Below are 19,298 nucleotides of genomic sequence, written 5' to 3' on the forward strand. Positions count from 1 at the left end.
AAAACGTTGGTCTTCAGTCGGACTCAAGTCTCAAGGGTGAGTTTTCCAGACAGAGGTTAGCCCTGTGAAATTGAACATTTTAAATTGAGATTTTCCATTGAAAGAGAACCATAGTTTACAACTAGACCTAACCCCTGTCTTGGACATTAACTGGACTTAATAGACTGTATCTTGCTCTGGATGATATTCAATGGAAGATGTCCAGGTTTTTATTTAAAATTTGATCTGACATGATCTGAAGAAGCAAGCACACCGAACATGACTTGGCAGATCAACTATATTTTGGGATGAGAGCAGAACTGTGTATATTCTGCTTCCTTTTAACTCTGTAATAACCTTATTAAGGACAATGAAATTGAATATTATAAAATGTTTATTTTAAGATCCCAGTCTTTGAAATACACGTGTTAAAATCATTGAAAATCTATATCGTTATAGTGGCCTATAGTGGTCTTCATGAGGTAGAGTCACCTCTCAGTGTCTTGAAGGAGTTCCTTTACTGTTACTATGTAATTCCATATGTGTTCCTTAATCGATTATCCTGTTTCTTTATTATTAATCTACAATTTAGAAAATAACTAATACATCGAATGTGAAAGTGTGTCCAAACATTTGACTGGTACTGTAGCTCTGCCGATAGAGATTGCGGTAGAGATTGCACAGAGTGGTTGAGAGTGCCTAGGTTAAGATCAACACCCACATTATTTTAATTTATAATGTCTCAGATGTTGCATTATGCAGACATGAATAGGTTAAAGTAGGATATCCACAGTGTATACTGTGCGCACTACAAATTGAAAAACCATTATGGTGCTTCTACAGATTTACATGCTAAAACAATCCAATTCTCACACAATCCGGCACGCTCCCCTCGTGAGGTAATCAGTTGGGGACGGGTGTCCTTGCAGAGTGTGTTTCATGTCCAGCTGGGGAGATATTTCTTACAGTTAGTGTATTTTTTTAAGGCAGTAGAACGGGGACAGTCTGTCCCAGAGCCGATCAGCCCTCACGCCCCTCCATGCCCTCCATGTCCCGAGCCGCTTATGCAAACACGGCACACATGTCTGCTGCGTAAATCAGTCCGGCCAGATATCTGGCGTGGAGAATTGGCCTAACACGCTACAAAAACAAACAGAGCCGTTTAGCTGTTCGGCCAAACATCGATTCGCTGTGGCTCTTTAAACCGGGGATTTATGAGAGTGCTCTTGTTTTGGGGGGAGAGGAGGGGGTGTCCTGTAATTCTCCCTCAGAGGGAAGAAAACCTGTCCAGGAAGACTGAGGGGTGGGTGAAGGAGGATAAAACAGAATAACAAAAATCTCAATATTATTTAAATACAAGAACGATTCTTGATTATGATTTAGAATTTTTTACTTCCTAAATAACAAGCAGATTTTTTTTCCTATTAGAAGATTAAAATACAGTAGTAACAAACAACACCATTTAGAGCATATACATGTACCTTTGATCATTGTGCCAAGTGAGCATAAACACATTCAGCTCTGGAGAAAAAAAATAAGAGACTTCAGTTTCTGAATCAGTTTCTCTGATTTTGCTACTTATAGGTAAATGTTTGAGTAAAATGAACATTGTTGTTTAAAGCACTTATTTGCAGAAAATCAGACCTTAAATAATTCAAAGAAAACAAGTTCATCATATTCTTAACGTTTTAAGAGTTCAGTAATCAATAATCAATATTTGGTGAAATAACCCTCCACCAGAACTAATCATTCTAAAGTGGTCTCTTATTTTTCTTCCAGAGCTGTATTTGTTGCATGGAATGAGCACCCATTTAATCAGCGTTCGACGTGGTAAGTATAATCTGGACTTTAGATCTAAACTTTATTCAGTGAATTTGTTGGTTAGGTGCAAAATATATTAAACCCTAAAAATGGGTTGCACAGCTTACAAGATAACCCTGGAGTTAGAGCTATCAAATGTGCTATCAAAGAAAAATAAAAACCTATCCTTTCTACACACTCAAAATTCAATGACAACACAATAAAGGTTACAAATAAAGGGTTGACAAAAATCAAAACTTTAAAAAAGTCCAAATAAAAAACACTAAAACACAGACAGAGGCTAGTCCTAAATGGATAGGTTTGGCATGTACTTGCTAGGCATCTAGAACCCTGCATCACTCTGCAAAAGTCCGACCATTAAAGGTTACAGATGAAAAAATCTTTACGTTTGGGTTTAAGTGAATCAAAACTGCGCATACATAATAAAACAATAATACATCAAGCATCCTTTCAAACTAACAAGTAGCTTTTATACTGAACAAGCTGTGAATTGGCCCTGTCCAAAGAAAAACATGTCTCTCTGAAACAGCAACTTTACAGGAAAGAAATAAAACCTTTTTAACTTTCAGTGGAAGTCAGTGCAAAAAGAGATTATTTCAGATCATTTTGGAGAGTTTGGAGTTTGGGGAGTTAGTCAATTCATCAAGTTTTTTTTTTTTTTTTTTGAAACAGTGTATAATACACTTTTTGTGTTAAACATATTCAAACTAAAGTAAGTAAACTAAAAATCCACACAAATATGGAGACTTGTTTTTTATTGGACAGTGACAAAAAATAATAAATAATAAGCACAAGTCTATCTACTGAGATTCTCTCTGACAGCTTCTATCTTTAAAGATCTCACAATCTCCATTACCCTATTTTGAAAACCGCATTACAATAATTCAGTTAATTAAATTAATTTGATTATCCTCTCAGCACTAAGGGAGGAACAGACTGGTGTAAAAATGTGCTGTGGGTTCAGAATGGGCTGGAGTGTGTGGCGACGTGCTGCGTTATTTATTAACGGAGGAAGGAGTTGATTCAGGACTGTTGCTCTTGAGTAAAAGCCAGAGAGTGCAATTACTGTGTGTGGTTTTGTCTCCACTAAAAAAACAGTGATGCACTGAATTTACTTGATTCAGATGTCTATAAATTATTAATGTAGACTTTTGCCAAAAGGACGTGAACTGAAAGGCAAACTGTGTTGATGTAATATGTTTTTTTATTCATATTGAAATTATAGACACATCACATTCCTTTTTGTTGGAAATTAGTGGAATTCTGGTCATATAATGCAGAGTTTTAGGGCGTTTTGACACCCGAACGCCTGAAAGTTTGGACTAAGGCTAATGATTTTTGTTTGTTACATTATATATATATATATATATATATATATATATATATATATATATATATATATATATATATATATATATTTAATTCAGTTAGTTTTGTTTTTATACATTAGTTTAGGAACTGAGCACAATATGAACTTTAATACTCTAATCTTGTCTTTATCAGCTACGTGGGTGGAATCTTCATATACTTTACACTGTCTGGTTTATTGAAAGTATGTATCAATCATTGGAATGTTTTCAAATTTAGCAAGTTGCCCTTTCAAATGTTATACCAAATTCTGCCTCTCTGCCGATATCTGACTTCCTTCATGAGCTCAAGAATCACACAACAGAATGAGCATTATCCAGGTAATCCTCAGATTCATTTTACTATATTTATTTTTATAAATAAGGGTTGATCTACAGTTACAGTAGATACAGAAAGAAAATAGATAGTTAGGTAATCTGTTGAACCTGGGTATGTGTATTCTTCTTCTATTGCTTAATGGATTACAATAGCCTGCCTTCCTATAATTAATCTGAAAGTCCAAACTATTGATAAAGTGTTCCCACACCTCAAAGAACTGAACTATAGATCAATTGACATCTATTGGGATGATAAACAATATAATCAACAAACATGTGTATTATATGTATTACACTAACCTATACTGGTACAATAGTAAAATGGTTACAAACCAGTCTGCACCCTGTTGATTAAGGCCATGTCCACACGAATCGGATCAGAGATTTTTGTCTCCGATTTGGCCTTCCGTCCACATGAAAACGTTGTTTTTCGGTCACTGAAAACTGAGCTTTTCAAAAATGCCTTCCAAGGAATAGATTTTGAAAAATAAAAAAAGTTTTTTTAGAAGACAATGCCTTCTGAAAACATTTGTGTCACACAGTGAGTCTGCGCATGTCTGCTTTTTGTTTACATTAGCATAGCCTGTTCAGAATGAGCCTGAAACATGGACAGCACCTGGATTGGTTCTGTTTTTTTTTTTTTTACAATTTGTGGATTAATAACATGTTTACAGCTTAATTTAATGTAACTCTCACATTACCTAACACAGCGGAGGCACCAAAATGCACTGCAAGCAGTTTTTTTCCAATTCTCCTGTTCGGGATACAAACATGGGCGCAGATGGCACTGGGGACGGGGGGGGACATGTCCCCCCCAGATTTATAGTGACCTCATCCGAAATCTAGCATCTACAAGCATAAACGTTGGGGTTTTAATTTAATTAACTGTACGTTTGTGGAATTCTGTGTTCCACAATGCCCTCGTTTTTAAACTAGGAAGCGTTCAGTTCAGAGGTTACATTGTTCGGAGCTCCGTGTTCCAGTTCCAATGTAAATTTAACGCACCTTCTCAAGTCCGGGGTTCTAAGGAGCTGGTAACTGCCTGTAGACTACAGACACAGGCAGTTACCAGCTCCTTACGGGACGTGTCCACTGGCACTTTTTTTCAACGCAATCCGCTGCGCTGGATCTCCTTGCTCGTTTTTGAATTCAAATGAAGCAACAGAAGTAGACAGTCATAAGTTTAATATTTTTATTTTTTTTACCAACCTCACTGTAACCTATAGCTCTATAAATCCATATTCTGCCGATTTCAGCTTCTCTTCTGTGGTTGAAAGGCGCCTGTTCTGTGTGTGTGTGTGTGTGTAAGAGGCTTGTGTGTGTGTGAAGACACAGCCTGCTTTTCCCTGATTGGCTGGACTGGACACAGTGCGGCGGCCGGATTTATTTGAATAAAGTTGAGCCGGAGGGCGGAGCTGCGTTAAACGCAACGCAACCCGGCATGCACCGAGGCATGCAGCGGCTCTCTCCATTGATTTTATGTATGATGTTATTATGATGTTATTTTAGTAAGCATTTGTTCTGGTTCTTATAATCTTATAATCATTTACATGAAGGCATGTTTGTGAATCATTTCCATTTTGTTTTGTTATTTTTTGTTATTTTATTATTATTATTTTTGCACATAGGTTCTTTGATTTTTTGTTATAATACAGTTTCTTTCAGTTTTTTTCAAGTTTCTTTGCTGAGATTGAGATTTTTCATCTTGTTGACATCAGCAAATGTTAAAATAAAAATTTGCAGAGGGCATGAAGTTTTGGTGTGTGATATGGAATAGTAGGCTGTCAGTGATTTGGCATCATGGTGCAAGAATGCGCGCAGATGGCACTGGGGACATATTGACATACCAGACCAATAACAGTTTCAGTATGGCTAGTGTTGATCAGAAAAGTGAATATTCTAAAGTTTATTGCAGCATATGTATATATATATATATATATATATATATATATATATATATATATATATATATATATATATATATATATATATATGATTTTACAGCTTGGTCCCCCCCAGTTCAAAATTTTCATCTGCGCCCCTGGGTACAAACCTTACTGTGCCAAAGGATTCTGGATCAGGACTGGACGAATAAGCACCTGGTGGGACGATTTTGAAAATGAAGTAGTTGAGGAGTTGAGGAGTGGCAAGAAAACTTCAGAATGTCTTGAAAATCTTTATTCATTTCAGCGTTTTTGAGTTGTGTGGACAGAGATATTTTTAAAAATGGAGACAAAAAACGTTTTTAAAAAATATCTGTATTCGTGTAGAGGTGGCCTAAAGGCCTCAGCATACTTCATTCAGAGATGACGTTTATGTGGACAAAGACACTACGTGACAACGCCTGTGATTGGGCGTTGCAGTTGTGGAGCATATGAGCCAATGCAAAGCCACAGAAAGTATGCAAGCTCGAAACTTGCGAAAGCCCACTCGACTTCGTGCAATGCTCACAAACTTTGTTTCGCTGAAAGTATGCAGAGGCCTTAAGAATAAGAAAATCCAGTATCCAGTGTTTTATCCAGTATTTTAGGGATGAGTTAAGGAGTTGGAGATGAGTTAATCATCTAGCATTCTGTCCTCAATAACACCTTAGCCACTAAATGCAGTCAAATCCTCTTAGCAATGCTCAAAATGTAGTATGTAGGTTATAGGTTTCCTTTTCTTACACAGTAGAAACAGTTACTCCAACAGAAGCAGGATGACCTGTAATATCCTTGATTGCAGGAGAAATAAATATAAGCAATATTTTGTCTATATATTATATTTCTGCAGTATATATGGCATTATTATAAACATACTTGCCTACCCAGTGAAAAAAGTAGTCTAATGCAGACATCCCACCTGTCCCAGAAGTTCTGTGAGTCTCCAGCAAAGCACATTTCTGGAAGTGGCTCCAACAGACTAGATAGGTCTCAATGTGCTAACACTGACTGCTACACTATCCTGTTATATTAGTAAACAGACAAACATGCTGGTTGAAATGCATGATGGGTGGGTGGGGGAGTACCACCTTTTTTTCCTGTATGAATGTCTGTTGCATAACTTGACCCCCTATTGATTTTAATGTGCTCTTCAAAAAATGGCTTCTATTATATTCTATCGGAAATTAATATCCTTTCTATTTTTTTGGTTTGTGTACATTTTTCTCCTGAACTGGATGAAAAACCACAAAGTGATCTGATCACTATAGGCCACTTTACTTCGATGCAGCTTACTGTTGCTAACTGATGTGCAGTAGCATTAGCATTAGCTTGTGTGTAGCAATTTTAGTATTACAACCTTTGAATGAACTCACAAGAGATATTCAAAAGAAAAATGTACACAGAACAAAACATATATGGTTTTCAAAAAATAGAGTATTTATTTACCATAGAATAAATAAATAGAGACAATTTAAAAAACCTTCATTTCCATTCAGCAACATGGTCCACTCTACAAAATGATGACACAGCTTCAGTGGTCTATTTTTGTGCTGTCACAGACTTTGCAGGTTGCACTGTCCCATCAAATCAGGTGAGCATATGTGAGCCATGATATACTTCCCAGCTCATATCAGTGAGCCGACTGGACTGGAGAAGATAAGGGCCATTGCACCAAATGGGTAGCATTTGCCTGTTGCAACTCTTCCAAATTAAATTTCATTTTGTATGTTTTTTTTTTCAACTCTGAATGTAATTACACATATATTTAAATATTCAAAACATGTACTGATCAATCTCAGGCAGCTTTACTTATTTTTTACCAGGTTTATAAGCTGAAGATTGTTAAAATTTTCTCAGTCCTGTTACCAAAATTTAAATATCAAAATTTGATATTTAAAAAGCAGTGTGTGCAGAAAGTGAGTATTTATTTTAAAGAAATGATTGACTGCAGGGCGGCACGGTGGCGCAGTGGGTAGCACTTCCACCTCACAGCAAGATGGCCTGGGTTTGATTCCCGGCTGGGGTGACCCGGGTCTTTCTGTGTGGAGTTTGCACATTCTCCCCGTGTCTGCCCGGGTTTCCTCAGGGTGCTCCAGTTTCCTCCCACAGTCCAAAGACGGCACGTTCAGGCTAATTGGATGTTGGATAAAATTGCCCCCTTGGTGTGAGTGTGTGAGTGCATGTGTCTGTGTGTCTGTCTGTGTCTGTCTTACTGCCCTGGATTGGCAGCCTGTCCAGGGTGTATACTGCCTTCCGCCCGATGCCGGATGGGATAGGCTCCATCCAGACTGCATGTTCAAATAATTTATATGTATGACAAAAATCACTAATTATTGCCTAATCTGACATTAAACGTTTTATTTTAAGGCAATCCATGATAATTTCATGGGCTACAAACTCTACTGTTCTGCATTAAGTGTTATTTGTCATTCATTTTGTGTTGGAATAAATGTGATACAGGTATAGACACAAACAGTACCAGTCAAAAGTTTTGACACACCTTTTTTATTGTTTTCCCTACATAGTAAATTAATACTGAAGTCAAAATGATTAACATTGCATCTTTAACACAGAACAGTTCACGATATATGCAGCTTTAGGTCTTCCACTTTTTCATCAAATGCCACTTTTCAATAAACCTGTCCTGTTTGTCATTGTGGACAAATGCATGCAAGTGAAAATATAAAGTGATTAAGCCTAAGGATTTTAGTCTAAAGATTTATTAATGTGAATATATATATATATATATATATACATGTATATTTTTAACATTATGATAATAAGCTAATTATATAGAAATAGAAACGTGTTAAAGTAGAATGTTCATTTTATGCTTAATGTTGGCCAGAAGCATAAGAAAGGGTTAATATGGGGCGGTCAGCGGGAGATATAAGACCTTCATACCAGTCGTCCAGACACACACAGACACCCATTCGCACACACACACACACACACACACACACACACGCCATGCTTACCAGATTAACCTGTGTGCTGCTCTTGGTGGCTTGTGGTGAGTACTGTGTTAGTTAATGTGGTTAACATTAAGAGAAGGAACTGCGTTTAGTCCAATCTCTGCTAGTGATGAAACTGGTCATACTGGTGGAACAGTATTGTCGAACTGGTCTTTCTGTTTAACCAGCTTTGTTATGTCTTGGTTATTCTGAAGTTGGCCATGCTGTTAGTCAATCAATCTCAAATGCAATCATGCTCTTTGCTGATCAACTGCAAAGCTAGTTAAACAGTTGTGTCTGGATGACCGGCTTTTAACCACCTTGACCATTAAAGACCAGGTTGATCTTTCAGCAGGAATTGTCTATATATAATTCATAGCTTTTACAAAAAAACTAATAAGTATTTTTTAAGCATTGAGATTTTCCGTTGTAACAGACATTTTGATTAGGTTTTAAATAATTATTATTATGAGATTATTATTGCATTTTTAATCTAGCATAATGTGGCAGTTTTTTTATGGATAAAAAATAAATAAAAGCAGTTCATTTCTGGCAACAGGGGTGCCAGAAAAAGCTCTAAAAAATGTCTATATACTGTTTTGTAACATACTTTTTTGGTTTGTTTAGTTTAATTTGTTTAACCATTTTAGTGTATAAAAATAAGTGCTATATCTCACTGTAAAAAAAAAAAAAACATTTATAAAAACTTCAAATATTCAGACTCAACCAAAAACCTGATGGTTTTATTTGGCCTAATTTAAGTTTTATGAAATTTGTATTGTGCTTTCTGCTGACTTTACTTTGGATTAACTAAAATATAAATATTTACAAATTTTACAAATTAATGTAGTGGGTAAAACACTAGATTTTTTATTGAAAACAGGGAATTCCATATTACATATCTGTTTTATTGTCAGTTATATCAGCTTTCATCCCCAGCAGGCATATTATCACACTCAGCAAAACAAAACATAGCAACTTGTTCTTATAGCCTTCAACACTGAGGCCAAGTAGTTCACTGTTATATAACACATGTTTAAATCCCTGGAGAAAGCAGCAGCCTGTAGAGAATGACTACACACTGATGGTGAGTGAGCGGTGGGAGAAAATACCTATCCAGTATTCAAATAGTGTGAACAACATCAGGTGAAAACCCCTGCAGAATTGCTCAGTTAAAGTGTTATGGTGCAGGATATTTAGCTTGGCCTTAACAAGGGTTCAATTAGAGCCAACACAGATTATTTAGTTAGACCAGCTTTTAACAAATAACAAGTAACTAGTTTTTGCTATATTTTATGGTGCAGTTAATTTTTGTTGTCCTACTGATCTAAAAATCATATTACGAAGAACAATTTTCAACAAATTTAGGTTTTTACAGTGTAACAGGGACGGAAAAACTACTATTTACTGTTGTGCGTTTGTTCTTTAGCCTACGGATGTGGCACTCCTCAGGTTGAGCCTGTTACCAACAGAGTAGTGAACGGACAGGAAGCAAAGCCCCACAGCTGGCCCTGGCAGGTACTTTGTCATCAGCATCATCATTATCCTTACCATCCCCATCACACACTTCACTAATAACATGTCAGCCTTTGTAACTTCCCTGTATCCCCAAAAGAGCTATTCATTTTCAGAGAAAGCAAAGTACCATCTGTGTACCAGATTCAATACATGATGGTTTAAGTTACAGTACATGTTCTAATGGAGTTTACATGGACTTGAATGGTACCTCAGCTCACAGGAATGGATGGTTACCTTTAAGCAATAACAGAACCTGAGATCATGCAGGGGTCGTTCAGGTGTGCTTTTCCTACTGATTACGCTGGTTGACTCTCTGTTCTAACTATCACCAGCTTCACCAAACTGCAGTAGATTCTTAGTATGACCAGTTTGATGAGTTCAGTGGTTCAGTTGTTCATGTTAATGGACTCCATCCAACACATATAAAAAAAAACCACACTATTCTAGTCCAAAGCTAAGCTTGTTTACCAACACAGGGAACTGCGTTTCTTTACCAAGATGACCAACTTTTCCTCCACCTTGACCCTCAATGACTATTTTAGCTGGATTTTACAGCAAGGTTAAGTCTGATATATCAGTATGATGTCAATGATAATGTATGCTACATCTATTAGCTATGAATTATCAGTTTGTAAATAACTGTGTCATACATTATCATAAACCTAACCATAACCATATAAACCATCAATTCGGGCTCATTTGTAAGCTGTGTGATAACTCATTTACAATTTACAATTTCTTCTACATGCCTGTTTTTCTGTGTTTGTGTGTGTGTGTGGGTGTGTGTTTGTGTGTCTACAGATCTCACTGCAGTTTAAGCATGGCTCCCGCTGGTACCACACCTGTGGAGGAACTCTTATTGCCCCTCGATGGGTTCTGACCGCTGGACACTGTATCTTGTAAGTGAGAAACAACTTTACTATAGTCTAAATTATTTCTTAGAAGAGCAGACTTATTGTAAACACAATACCAGTCAAAAGATTGGACACGCCTTCTTATTCTTTTTTTTTTTGTAATTTTATAAATTAATACTGAAGTCATTCAGACTGTAAAGGAACACATAAGGGATCATGTAGTGATTTAAAAGTGTTAAAAAAAAAACAAAAGACTGTGTGAAGTATTTAGTGCTCTTATCTGGGTGCTGCTAACTAGCGATTTCTGAGGCTGGTAACTCTTGATGTAAAAGCTGAGCAGGGGTTGGCAAGATTGCAATAAACCTGTGTTTTCCATTGCCAACAAAGCAATATGTATACCAACCAGTGTATATTTTTTGCTACAAAGGTCCAAGTACCCCTCCACCCCTAATAAGAGGTAGTGGGAGAAGCATAGGCTACTCAAATAAAGATGTGTATATTATCTGCTAAACTAAACCGTATTACTAGGACCTGTAAAGTAGTAACTCTAGGGTGTGTATTTTTGGAGCATGGCCATGGTAGAAGTTACTGAACTTTCACTGGATTGTGTAGATTCAGCCTCCTCAACTTGGCAACCGGAGTGAGCCTTGTGTCTGGGGAGGGGTGGGTGGGGCATACAACTCTCTGTGGTGTAGTTCACATATTCGCTCTCATTACCTACTGAATGCGCCTTTAATTAAGAAAATTAGTACTCACCTTTTTGTGTGTTTTGAGCCGTGTAAGGTGTATTTTTTGCACCCTCATGATGCCAAAGACACACCAACATGCCCAAATCCAGCTGCACGATCCGCAAATGACCTGTGCCCTGTAGATTTCTGTTTTTCTTTATAGTTTGGAAGACTGCCTTAGTATGTTTCTGTTGAACTATGGTAAGAGTGTGTGTGTGTGTGTGTGTGTGTGTGTGTGTGTGTGTGTGTGTGTGTGTGTAGCCCAGGTGATATTTATCGTATAGTTCTGGGGGAGCATGACCTGAGTGTGCAGGAGGGCACAGAGCAGATTAGAGACATCCTTCGGATTGTGGTTCATCCCAAATGGAACATTGAGTGTGTGGCCTGTGGGTGAGTGATCATTTCAAACCTTCTTTATTTCATTTATTTTAAACTGGTGTGAAAATGAAAATGATTTTCTCTTAGCCTTACACTCGTAAAGTCCTTTAGTTTCACACTTAATAACTTTGAGCTATCAAACACGTTTTAATAGATATCAACTACAAAGTCTTTACAGTGTAATAAAGTTAATAAGTTAATCTAACACAGTATGGGGTTATAAATTACCTTCATTTAACACATATGTTAACAAATGTTTACTCCACATGTAGAACCACTCTGAAAAGTCTATTCTAGACATTGTTGTTTCATATTTACTCCATAGTATTATTTTTTTTATTTTCATTTATCATATTAATAGTTCCTAAATTAACTAGTTAACTTACATCCTATTATATTCCTAAAACTATTAAACAGGTGATTTATGTAAAACTAGGAAAATCTATGGAAATAAGACGTTTATATGAATAAAATAAGTGTCTCTCTCATTAAATGTCACCTCTTTGGTTATCCACCCTTTAACCCAACACCAATAAATATTGCTGCACTAGTGGAACTGAATCTCATTTATAATACATAAGCACACATATAACCCCATAATAACCACAAACAAAGAAGAAGCACCATGTTCTGCACCCCAAAGTACATTTGCTAATACATTAATTATAACTTAAAATATAACAAAGTGCATATCATAATGACTTAACTAGTGTTAATTAATAATTGGTTGAGACATTCTCTTTTAAGTGCTGTTCATAACTGTATCCTTATTGTAAAGTGTTTCCACTCTGATAAATAACTGCATCTCTATGGATAATGTAGCAGTGAGGGTATTTGGGATAAGCCTCAGGGAGTCATTAAAAAATGTTCACAGTGATTTTACTGTGTGTGCTAGTAAATAATAAGAATTATTGTATGAATAGCTGAGCAGTAAGTCTGTAGATTAAGAGCTCAGTGTTGGCTGGTTATGTGTGTATGTTTTTGTGCAGTAATGACATGGCTCTGCTGAAGCTGGATAAAGCTCCAGTGCTGAATGAGAACGTGCAGACAGCGTGTATTCCACCCGCTGGAGAAATCCTGCCTCACGACACGCCCTGCTACATCTCCGGCTGGGGAGACCTCGACAGTGAGACTCCTCATATACAGAGCAATAGAGAGATACACACAAACATAGATAGACAGATAGATATTCAGATACTATACAAAGACAGATAGACAGACATTATTAGTTGTTCAGATCAGCAATTTCAGAAAATACAGTCATATGAAAAAGTTGCAAAAGCACACCTAAGGTGACTCTGTTTGTGGCGTTTGTGCTTGCAGAAATGGCTTCTTTCGCATCACTCTCCCATACAGCTTCTTCTTGTGCAAAGTGCGCTGTATTGTTGAGCGATACACAGTGACACCATCTGCAGCAAGATGATGCTGCAGCTCTTTGGAGGTGGTCTGTGGATTGTCCTTGACTGTTCTCACCATTCTTCTTCTCTGCCTTTCTGATATTTTTTCTTGGCCTGCCACTTCTGGGCTTAACAAGAACTGTCCCTGTGCTCTTCCATTTCCTTACTATGTTCCTCACAGTGGAAACTGACAACTTTTTGTATCCTTCCCCTGAACAACTATGTTGAACAATCTTTGTTTTTAGATCATTTGAGAGTTGTTTTGATGAGCCCATGATGCCACTCTTCAAATATAGATTCAAATAGGAGAACAACTTGCAATTGGCCACCTTAAATACCTTTTCTCATGATTGGATACACCTGGCTATGAAGTTCAAAGCTCAATGAGGTTACCAAACCAATGTTGTGCTTCAGTAAGTCAGTAAAAAGTAGTTAGGAGTTTTCAAATCAATAAAATGATAAGGGGGCCCATACTTTTGCACCGGTCAAATTTTGGTTTAATGCATATTGCACATTTTCTGTTAGTACAATAAACCTCATTTCAATCCTGAAATATTACTGTGTCCATCAGTTATTAGATATATCAAACTGAAATGGCTGTTGCAAACACCCACATATTTAGAACTAAAATGATTAAGATTAATAGGGGTGCCCAAACTTTTTCATATGACTGTATATAGATCAGTATAGAGGTGGGCATTATGGCAATGTTTTAATGTATCATGATTATTTTGCTATGGTGATACACAATATATATTTTTGAGCATATTTTGAAAATCGTCTGTGCTTAAAGAACACTGGCCTAGAGGAATATTCATTACTGAGACTGTAATTATTCATATTTAACTGCATATAATGCAGCACACTACAAATAAAATCAGGGGTTTTATTTAAAAAAAACAGTTTTTACTTATAATGCCCACCCCAAAATGAGTACACACATACACAGGTATATTGTATGACTTCATGCTTCTAGGGGATTACATAGCTTTGAGTCCATGTGTATCTGCATTATGTAACTGCTAGAACTTTACATTTATGCATGACTGTCGATTGTGAGGTTATATATACTGTGTGTGTTTTTGTTTTTTTTTGTGTGTGTGTGTGTGTGTGTGTGTGTATTTGCATGTATTCATACCTAAGTGCATGCTTTTATCTGTAACATGTAACTAACTGTAAATGCTTTCATGCAGCGTTTGACAGTTTGTGTGTGTGTGTGTGTATATGTGTGTGTGTCTCCCACAGCCCACGGCCCTATTCCTGATAAGCTCCAGCAGGCCATGCTGCCGGTGGTGGAATACAGCGTGTGTAGCCAGAAAGACTGGTGGGGCATTAATGTAAAGCCCACCATGGTGTGTGCAGGAGGGGATATTCGCTCCGGCTGCAACGTGAGTTCTCACCTCAACACTCACATCTACAACATCACAAATACTTTATTAGTTCAGTATAAAATTATTTACTGATTTATAAGGTGCACTATTAATGAAAGTCTAATTTCTGGTCTGTTTTCAAACACAATGCGCATTTTAAGCGGCACTTGTTAGGAACAGGGGTGTCACCATATTTCACTTCTAATTCAGCAGGTCTCGCCGCCGCTGTAAAGCTAAGCTAGAGCTTAGATTCTCTGCCCAAACCTAACCGGGGCGAGATTTCCCACCACTTTCCTGAGGCCGAGTTAGGTCGAGCTCAAGAAAATAGTCTGTGACATAGGTGTCTGTTTTTTAATGCTATTTTTTAATGCACGGTCCACTTGTCCGTATTACGCACTTGACTTGCAGCGGTGTGCAGTGCAGTGCATTGTCTTATTACTGTTTTTTTGTTTTTACACTTAGACTATAAGCTCAATATAAAAAATGTGTTTGTTTAGAAATAATTTTCTTTTCTTAAACCATGTTAAATTATATTAAATTAGAGGAAAGTCATTCAGACATCATTCTTGTAGCCTAATTTGCCGATGTTTAGGCCTGTGGATCATTATCCGCATTGTTTATGTTTTAATATTTCGGAGATCTGTTCTTGAGAAACATTTTTTCTAGGTCTTCTTCAGTGTTTTTCTAGGTCTTCTTCAGTGTTGCAATATTAATTAACATAATTCTGAACAGATTTTGCTCATTCAAACATCCCGAAAATGTTTTTAAAAAGCTCAGTTTTAATGCTCTACTTTCTCACAAAAATGTCGGGTTTAAATCGGGCTTGGGCTCATAATGAAAATTTATGGGGCAGGTCGGGCTCAAGCAGAACATATCTAAGTTCTAAGCTAAACTATGTAAGCAAAACTGTAATTCCTAAAACAGCATTTTTAGATGAGTCAGACTAGTGAAACCAGCACTGGATATTAATCTACACAGATAAGGCTGAAGCATTAGCATTAGCGTCTAACCTCTAATGCCGCCTAACTGCCACCCGACAGCACTACAGTGAGGAATCCTGAGTGTTCGATATTAGCTAGCGGTTCATCCCATGTATCTTGTTTTATCACGGTAAAAGCGGAGACTACAGTCTGATAATACTCACCCCTGAACAAACAAATGACTAGCACGGTTGGGGGTAATGCTAATACTGCTCCAGAAGTGGTAGCCGGGGTTAGCAGCAGAATACAGTCCGATAATACTCACCTCTGAATGGCCAAAAGACTAGCGCTTAGCGGGTAATACTAATGATGCTCCAGCAGTGCTAGCCGGGGATAGCAGCAGACTGCAGGCCAATAATACTCACCTCTAAACGGCCGAATGGCTTAGTGGATAATGCTGGTACAAATTTTAAGTGCGCCTTATAGAGTAAAAAATATGATACATTACCTTACATTTGGCAAATTCTTTCATCCAAAGCGACTCACGACTTACGTTTTGCAATAAAGGACATAGAAGTTCAAGACAAAAAAAAAAAAAAACATATTAGACAAGGCCTAAAGGAGGCCAAGCTGAATAGTGAGGTAGAGGAGGAAAGGAGGGGAAGAAAGAAATGGGGTTAGAAGTAGGTGTTAGGATAGTGGGTGCTCTTTGAAGAGCTCAGTCTTCAGGAGTTTATTAAAGATAGTGAGAGATTCTCCTGATCTGGTAGTAGAAGGTAGTTAGTTAGAGGTGTTAGGAGAGTAAGAGCTCTTTGAAGAGCTCTGTCTTCAGGAGTTTATTAAAGATAGTGAGAGATTCTCCTGATCTGGTAGTAGAAGGTAGTTAGTTAGAGGTGTTAGGAGAGTAAGTGCTATTTGAAGAGCTCTGTCTTCAGGAGTTTCTTAAAGATAGTTAGAGATTCTCCTGATCTGGTAGTGGAAGGTAGTTTGTTCCACCATTGGGGAACTCTGTATGAGAACAGTCTGGATTGCTTTGTGTGAATGTTTGGTAAAGCGAGGCGACGTTCATTGGAGGAGCGCAGCGGCCGGGAGGTAACTTTTTCCCTTTTTTCCCTTTTTCCTTATATATTTTTTTATAAAAATATATAAATATATATAAATATATATAATTATAAAAACAAAAACAATAATTAAATTAGTATATTGCAAAGTATATTGAAAAAAAAACTGAAACAGATTATAGCTGATAAGTAGCAATGGAAATGGCAATTTACAAAGCCTTTGTCTATAGTAAAGTAGTATTGGAACAGATCCTATTAATGCACGCTCTACTGCAGCACTTACACACAGAACATTTACACTTTCATTATATAATATATAATATATAATATAATAACTAAAAAAAGACCTAAAAACACAAATAACTCTTTAAATATTAAAAGTTTTCCGGTACCACTTTAAAATAAGACTACCTTTATAAAGGGTTTATAATTGGTTTACAATTAGTTTATTAATGGTTACTAATTAGGTATAAATGCCTTTGAAATCATTAATAATCAGTTATAACACATACGTAGAAAGGGCAACAATGACCTGTTGTTTGCCAAATAGTGAACCCACAGCCATCTATATTGTTGCCTTTTATAACTGATTATTAATGATTTTTAAAGCATTTACAACCTAATTAGTAACCATTAATAAACAAATTGTAAACCATTTATAAACCCTTTATAAAGGTAGTGGTACCAGTTTTCCTTTAGAGAAATTTCAAATAAAGCAAGAGAGTGGTGAATATTGTTTCCTTCACCTTCAAAAGTCTCTTAAAAACTGGAGAAAACTGGTACAGAAAGATGTTTGGCTGACCCACATGGCAACAGCCGCTTTAGCTCAGCTTAATATTGAAAATTGAGTCTCCGTTTTAACAGTGAATAGATGAACTAGAGGTCTGACAATATTTTTAAACCCTTTATAAAAGAGCTTTATTTTAAAGTGGTAATGCAATGTTGTTGTGGAGACAAGCAGAGCAGAACATTTTAACTGCATAGTTTAAAAAAGGTTGAATTATGATTAATACATTAGAATATCGCAAGGGTAATCCTTGAAGATGCCACAGCCATCCAAAATATGAATCTCTAACTCTTTTTCTCTCTGTCTCTCTCTCTGTGTGTGTGTTTAGGGAGACTCTGGTGGTCCTCTGAACTGTAAGGGGACTGATGGGAGGTGGTACATTCAGGGTGTTACCAGCTTTGTGTCGTCTCGCGTCTGTAACGAGCTGAAGAAGCCCACTGTGTTCACGCGCACCTCCGCCTTTAACGACTGGCTGGATGAGGTGAGTAGAAACGCAACACAAGCATTATATGCTGTATACATTTTTTGGGTGCTACCCAGGATCAAGTGAGGGCTCTTATTGGGGGAGGGGCTCATTATTCTTGGTTTATTTTCACACAAAAGAAATTCATCAATAATCTGGATCGATTGTGCATTTGTGATTGTGCATGTAGGTTCACAGAAGGTTCACCTGTTTCCTGCTTTTTGTGAATTTGCTTGGATACAAACACTTGAGAAACAGTGCTTAGCATTTAATCATGCAAAAAAACAGCTGTTCTTGATCAAAATCGTTGTTTATTAGGAAATACTGATGAACACTGAGGTAGTGCAATACGTTGAAGCATCACGTTAAAAAAAAGAACCAATCACGCAACCTTACACGCAGCACCAGGAGAGGACAGTTTCACCAAAGTCCGCTTGAAGCAAACCCCAGACCACCAATTTTAGGAGGACCAGAGATCAGTACTCTGGACTGTTTATGAGCTCCAAAGCAGTTTTCACACTCGACCAAACTTACCAAACTCGCAGAGCAAGCCCCCTGTACTATTGCAATACTACTCTAGTGCAGTACTACTGTAACAGAGAGTGTGCCACAAGCAGCTTGTTTTACATAGATAATTATTTCATTTTTTTCTATACTTCATACACACATTTGTTGTAACTTGGATGTTATCTCTCTGCAGGTCATGCTGAAGTACTGAGAAGGTTCTGTGGAGAAACAGAAGAGTGACAGGATTACAAAACTCATCCCAAACGTGCAGCAACTCTTTAATAAACCCAGAATAATTGAGTGCTACAGGAGTGTCCATCTTCATTTGAAAGCATATGTGTGTTTTTAATATGGTAGCTTTCACAGAGCACAAAGAGACCAGCAGGAGCATTCAGTTCTCAGACCCCTGTCTCACACCATTCCCCTGATTAAAGCAAGCTGAGTTTCAGGCCAAATAGGTTCACACTGGGGAACCGAGCGCCTGTTCATAAAGAAATAATATTATAAAAGAAAGTTTTGTAGTAATTTTATAATAAAAAGCATGAATGCAATAGTTTTTTTTGTAATGTATTAACAGTGTCAATTGATTAAAAAAAATAATCAGATTAATCACAACAATATTCTGTAATTAACTGCGATCTTCTTAAAACGCAAGATTCTATAGTGGATATTTAAATTTAAATAAAAGAATAAATGTAAAAAATGTAAAAATGCAATTATATGTATATTAGTGGTCTCAATTAAAATACTAGTATACACTTGTATGTTTTAGCCATTGAATAAAGAATGCATGACAAATTGGATAGAGGATTTTTTTTCACTTTACTATGAACATCTCAGCTTGGTTGTAAGAATTTCTAAATAAGAACTTAATTTGTTGAGTAGAAAAAGACTTTTTACACCTGTAGTTGGTTTCTATGCTAACCTAAACACACCAAAATAGGCACTAATGAA

General features: G+C 36.9%; 1 protein-coding gene across 1 annotated transcript; it reads left to right on the forward strand.

The window, feature by feature from the left end:
* Positions 1-8,310: 8,310 nt before the first annotated feature.
* Positions 8,311-18,650, forward strand: LOC103041381 (chymotrypsin-like elastase family member 3B). The gene is made up of 8 exons (XM_007233407.3): positions 8,311-8,420; positions 9,791-9,879; positions 10,681-10,778; positions 11,723-11,851; positions 12,829-12,965; positions 14,482-14,624; positions 17,703-17,855; positions 18,538-18,650. The coding sequence occupies exons 1-8, from the start codon at positions 8,378-8,380 to the stop codon at positions 18,553-18,555; spliced, it is 810 nt and encodes a 269-aa protein (XP_007233469.2). The 5' UTR covers positions 8,311-8,377; the 3' UTR covers positions 18,556-18,650.
* Positions 18,651-19,298: the final 648 nt, after the last annotated feature.

Source organism: Astyanax mexicanus, chromosome 13 (assembly GCF_023375975.1).
Source record: "Astyanax mexicanus isolate ESR-SI-001 chromosome 13, AstMex3_surface, whole genome shotgun sequence".
NCBI lineage: Eukaryota > Metazoa > Chordata > Actinopteri > Characiformes > Acestrorhamphidae > Astyanax > Astyanax mexicanus.